A 6,335-nucleotide genomic window follows, 5' to 3' on the forward strand; every position below is an offset into this window, starting at 1 on the left:
ACACAACCAATTCACCAAAGGGTGGTGTGTTACAGACTCAATTGGGAGACCAATGCCAATGTACCCTGGGCGAGTTTGCCAAAACTCAATTTGCCACAGATTCAATGGAAATGACAATGCCACTGTATCCTGGGTGAGTGTGCGACAGGCTCAATTGGGGGACCAACACCACTGTTCAATTGGTGAGTGTGTCAGAGACAGGCTGGATGAGGTGGTGAGTGAATGTGCCACGGATTCATTAGGAAGGTCAGAACCAATTTACCCAGGGTGAGTCTGGCACAGACTCAAAAAAAAGTCCAAAGCCAATATACGCGGTTGGGTGTGCCATAGATTCAGGGGGAGGCCAAAGCAAATGTACCTAGTGTGCCCAGACTCAATGGAAAGCACAAACCCAATGTGTGTGTGCCAGAGACTCAAAAGGCGGCCCAATTAAACCAGTGTACCTCTAGTGAGTGTATGGCAAACTAAATAGGAAGAACAAAGCCAATGTACTCTAGGTGTGTGTAACCTAGACTCAATCTGGAGGCTGAAGCCACTACCTTCAGTGACATTGGCAAAGACTCAATTGGAAGGACAAAACCAATGCACCCAGGGTTGCTGTGTTACAGACTCAATTGGGAAACCCATGCAAATTTACCCTAGGTGAGTTTGCCAAAACTCACTCGGAAGGTCAAAGCCAATTTACCCTGTGTGAGTGTATCAAAAACTTAATGAGAAGGTGAATGCCAATTTACCTTGGGTGGATGTGTCACAGATCCAATGGGAAGGTCAAAGCCAATTTACCCTGTGTGAGTGTGTCAAAAACTTGATGGGAAGGTAAAAGCCAATTTACCCTGGATGGACGTGTCACAGACCCAATGAGAAGGTCTAAGCAAATCCATGCTGAGTGAATGTGTCACAGACTCAACAAAAGGCCACAGCAAATGTACCCTAAGTGAGTGTGCCAGGGTCAAGGAAGGTACACAGCCACTGTACCATGGGTGCGTGTTAAAGACTTAATTGGAAAATACAAAGCCACAGACTCAATTGAAGGACCAGCAACACTGTACAATGGGCGAATGTGCCAGAGACTGAATGAGGCCAAAGCCAATGTACCCAAGGTGAGTGCAAATCCATCCAATTTACCCTTAGTGAGTTTTCCACATACTCAATAGGCAGGCCAATGCCAATTTACCCTGGTTGGACGTGTCAAAGGCCCAAAGGGAGCGTCACACCCAATTTACCCTGGGTGAGCATGTCACAGACTCAACAAAAAATACAAAGTCAATGCACACAGGTAAATGTGCCAGATTCAATGGGAAGGCCAAAGCCAATGTAACCTGTGACGGTCGGAGGCAATATCCTCTATGTGAGTGTGCCCAGACTCAATCGGGAGACCAATGCCATTGTTCGCTAAGTTGAGGGTGCTACAGACTCAAGAAGGCTAAAGCCAGTTTAATATATAAATCAATATAAAGGTCAGAACCAATTTACCCAGACTGTGATACAGACTCAATGAAAGGCCAAAGCCCTAGCCCTGTTCCCTAGTGATTGTACCACAAACTAAATTGGAAGGCCAAAGCTAATATACCCGATGTGAGTGTGCCCAGACACAATAGGGCGACCAATGCCTCTGTAACCTGGGCGAGTGTACCCTAGACTTAATTGGGAGGCTGGAGCCACCGTAATCTGAGTGACACCAACTCAATGGGAAGGCCAAAACCAACATACCTAGGGCAAGGTATGCCACAGACTCAATTGGAAGACCAATGTGAGTGTGACAATTTACCCCTGGGTAAAGTTTCACATAACGAATGGGAAGGTCAAAGCCAGTTCAACCTGGTTGAGTCTGCCACAGACCAACGGGAAGGCCAATATCAATTTACCCTGGGTGGACATGTAACAAACCCCATGAAAAGGTCTAAGCTGAGTGAGTGTGCCACAGATTCAATGGGGTGGCCAAAAGAAATGTGCCACAGACACAATGACAAGGTACAAAGCCACTTGATAAGTCAAAGCCAATTTACCCAGGGTGACTGTACCACAAACTAAATGGAAAGGTCAAAGACAGTTTACCATGGGCGAGTGGCACAGACTCAATGGGAAGGCCAAGGCCAATTTACCCAGTGTGTCAGCAGACTCAATGGGAAGGTTAAAACCATTGTACCCTGGGTGAGTTGAGTTTGTTTGTGGACTTCGTTACTTTGCATGATGACCCATATATGTCATCCATCCTGGCATTTGCACTTACCCATAAAGGTCACACATCCTGGCACTTGTATATGAGCCACAAAGGTCACACATCCTGGCACTTGTACATGACCAACAAAGGTCACACATCCTGACACTTTTTGAAGACATTACAACTTTACTGTAATTACAATTTTTTATTTCGCTGATAAGTGAACATGAACATGCAAAATTACAACTCATTTTCACTGAATTAATGCCTTTACAGTTTTAATTTACTATGATGTCTTTTGTCATCATTTTAAGTTTTAGAACTTTAATGACAATTAGTAACATGAATAAGTCATATTTGCTGTATGTTTTTTGTAATTATTCACAGCCATTTTCCATACTTTATTTTGCATGTAACTCATGACAAATCTCAACAATGTCAATGCACTGTAACTGATGTTTTCAGTAAAAAAAATTCAGCTAAAGTTTACTACAGTGAACTGGAAATTCTCTTAAATTTATATTCTGTCACTCATCCGCATGTAAAATTACTATGGTGTGTGATAGCAAACATAGTTTTTTAAAATTCTACTTATAAAGACACATAATTTACACTTTACATAGTTGTACATTTAAATATGCATTACTGTTTTATTTTTTCAATTTACTTTCCAGTATATCTAGACACTGTTGAACATTCCTAACTCCATTCCGTCTGCATACTCTAATCTCTTCATTACCGTTTGACTCAATGTTATCAAGTTTTAGTAAGTTTCGCGTAAGAAATTCTTCTAAGTATAGGTATTCTTTATTTTTTTCCTTTCCACTGAAATTCTCAACTCTATCTAAAAGAGTACTTGTATCATCCAACACTTTTTGTATCACCACTAGCTGTGGCAATGTAGGTTGTTTGGAGGTAGGCGTTGATTCTTCATGATTGTCCTCAGAACGTGCTGCCTTACCCTGTTCTTGTTGCTGCTGCTGATATTGTTGATGTTGCTGCTGTCGTAGATGTTCCTGTTGCTGCTGCTGATATTGCTGTTGCCGCAGGTGTTCCTGTTGCTGCTGCTGCTGATATTGCTGCTGCCGCAGGTGTTCCTGTTGCTGCTGATATTGCTGCTGCCGCAGGTGTTCCTGTTGCTGCTGCTGATACTGCTGCTGTCGCAGGTGTTCCTGCTGCTGTTGCTGCCGCAGGAGTTGTTCCTCTTGCTGCTGTCTCATATGTTGTTGCTGCAAGAGTTTTTCCTGGTGCTGCTGCTGTTGTTGCTGTTTTAGGTACTCCTGCTGCTGCTGCAGCTGCTGCCGCTGTTCAGCGCGGAATTCATCAGGTCGTGAATCATAAGACTGCCTTGCTGCAGGTTCCTGGACTTGAATTGGTATAATCCTCTCAGATCTATGTGTAACCTGTGCAGCTGGTGACTGATGATTCTTGTTAGTTTGCGCTGATGGATTACGCTCAACAATTTCTATGGGTATGTTTCTTACAGTTGGTTGACGCTGACTTGTATTGTCCGGGTTATGTATTTGTTCAATTCTGTCACTTGCGCCATGTGATTGCCTCGTCTGTGGATTGTCAAGATAAGTGTAATAGGAAGAAGACACTGGAGCAGAAGGAACCCCCTGAAATAAATAAAGCAAATAGTTTAAAGTAAGTTTTGGATAACAACAAGTTTTATAGTGTTCACATCTCATAGTAACGACCACATACATTGTGTTTGTATTATTCATATTAAGGCGCTGTAGTTACTGCATAGTGACGTGTTCAATAGGGTTCATATGACCTAAACAACATGTGGGAAATACTGTAAAAACATGTCTTTTTTCGAGAGCATGTCTTTTTAGCGAATTTAGCGAGAGAACTATTTCGCTAATTTAAGATGTCACTAATGACTTTATTCTAAACTCAAAATGGCGGCCAAACAAAGAACGCTTCCTTATTACACTTGACAGTTTTTCTTTGTTTTTATAGAGGTGATAACTGCGATTTGTTTTGGCAGGCGACAGACAGATATGTCCTATCATGCACATATCGAGAAAGTAGAACAGCACTGAATTTCTCAACCCTTTTAAAAACTAAATTTTTTCCAATTCAAGTTTTAGTGCAATTTTTTTTGTTAATTATGGAACAGATGAACATGATTTCTCATTGGCCACTCGTCTTGATCCAAATTTTTGAAAAAAAAATTTAAAGAAATTATCTGGTTTTATTTTGTGAAAAGAGAAGGGTTAAGTATTAAATAACATATAAATCTAAATACAAATGATATAATACAACACGATATCATATGATAACCCAGGAGAGTAACTCAAGTTTGAACAGTATGTTTATCCACCAGATAAAATGTGCCTATAGTTATGTTCACAATATAAATTTTCCTTGCCACTATACTGCAATTTTCGAACGCCGCCTCATTAAAAACACATGACACGCCATCAAAATAAATGAACGAAACAAAAGCATTCCACAAAAGTATTTATAAAACAAAAATCTATACCAAGTTCTGAATATCATGTTACCATCCACGCAAAATCTATGGAATTTATTTACATAAAATTGTCAGAGATCACAAGTTTCATGATGCTGATCATGGCTAAAATTAAATTTCAACTGATTCTGGATGGCAAGCATGTCAGTTCCAAAACCCAAGATTGGAAGTTTTGGGATTTTTTTAGTTGGAAATCAAGAAAAAAATGGGGGTGCATGCACAGATAGACTTTCTTGATGTTTCATTAAATTTTTTTTTTTTTAATTACATCGCTGCATTGTTTTTTTTTAAACTTTGGACCAGAAACAGAAATTTATATATATATATTTGTTTTTTGCCATACATGAATGTTCTTAAAAATAAAGTCCCAATAAGAGTCATTTTTTTCCCTGAACCATTAAAAATATTATCTGAACAATTTCCCCCATATGTTACATACGTAATATATATTTTGTGAAAGCAAACAAGAGAGAATATGCCTTATTCTGAAACCTTGGATGTATTTTCTCATCTAAAAGGTACATAACATTTAATAACCGAATTCATGAAATAGATCTGACATGTATTAGGTGAAATAACTGACTTCTAAATAAGACGAGACAGTCAGTCCTAACCCTAAGTAATATCATCAGGAAAATACTAGTACATTGTAATTTATTTATTAGCTGTATACGGTATAGTCATCGCCGTTTACAGCAAACGTCATCGGAAGTATTTACTTATTATAGAATCCACAACGAATTCCGTTCTCAAAAAAATAATATTATGGCGTTTAATTACTATGAATAAACAGTACGTTCTTGGTTGACCTTGGTACAATAATAAAATGGACGTAAACACATTTAATTAATACATATGCAATATTGCAATCCAGTAACTAAGCCTATGTGCAGCAAATTTAAAATCGACAACTATTCAGATTCTATTTAAAGAATGGGAGAAGAAATGTTTGACATACCGTAGCATTTGCAGGTCGACTCGATGGTCTTGACCGACGCGGGTCTTGCCATGTAGTTCGTTTCGTATTATGGTCAATGAAAAATGGCCAGCCGCTTTTCGTATCGTGCAACATTTCCCAGCCTTCGGGTAATGGGTTTTGTGGTGTAGGATTGTGAACACGAAATCTTCCTTCGTTGAAAGTATTAGCTACATCCGCCGTGTAATCGCTGCGGTGAGCCATGATCGCTGGCTAATATACCCTTTTCCTGTTTTTCTAGAAAATTCACGAAGACGTCCGAATGTTCTCGGTGGTTGGGGGTCAACAAACTTGTCAAAATTCGATTTGGTAACAACGTTTCTGATTGGACATTTTTTTAATTTATTTTTCACCTGAACCTATCAGTGATTTCGTAACGTTGCAACGGCCGACTTGCCATTTATACGACGCTGTACGAACACTAGTAGTGGAAATTACAGGTGCTCGAAATATAGCTTGGTTGTTGTATTTTGTTCATAAATGAAAATACGATAGTATTACTTGTAATTTTGCTGTATTTGAACTATTACCATAAATGTATTTATACAACATAGAAATATTACGAGCACTTGGAGCGGCGAACGTTTGTTTTTGCAAATCGGGAAGATTACAAATAAAATAAATATAAATATATTATTATAAATATATATATATATATTTTTTTTTATTATACCTATCCCTTCATGATATGAATGAATGCGACTGGGCTGAAG

General features: G+C 39.1%; 1 protein-coding gene across 1 annotated transcript; it reads right to left on the reverse strand.

Annotated features, from left to right (window-relative positions):
* Positions 1–2,346: 2,346 nt before the first annotated feature.
* Positions 2,347–5,885, reverse strand: LOC100370983 (uncharacterized). The gene is made up of 2 exons (XM_002741257.4): positions 5,605–5,885; positions 2,347–3,780 (listed from the first exon to the last, which is right to left on the reverse strand). The coding sequence occupies exons 1-2, from the start codon at positions 5,824–5,826 to the stop codon at positions 2,812–2,814; spliced, it is 1,191 nt and encodes a 396-aa protein (XP_002741303.2). The 5' UTR covers positions 5,827–5,885; the 3' UTR covers positions 2,347–2,811.
* Positions 5,886–6,335: the final 450 nt, after the last annotated feature.

The sequence above is a fragment of the Saccoglossus kowalevskii genome, chromosome 14 (genome assembly GCF_978046115.1).
Source record: "Saccoglossus kowalevskii chromosome 14, keSacKowa6.1, whole genome shotgun sequence".
In the NCBI taxonomy this organism is placed as follows: domain Eukaryota; kingdom Metazoa; phylum Hemichordata; class Enteropneusta; family Harrimaniidae; genus Saccoglossus; species Saccoglossus kowalevskii.

Bases quoted from the DNA above. Each gene is read 5' to 3' on its own strand.
- LOC100370983 (XM_002741257.4), bottom strand. From the start codon at position 5,826: ATGGCTCACCGCAGCGATTACACGGCGGATGTAGCTAATACTTTCAAC. The intron at 3,781-5,604 runs GTATGTCAAACA...TATTTATTTCAG, and splicing joins GTCGACCTGCAAATGCTACG to GGGGTTCCTTCTGCTCCAGT.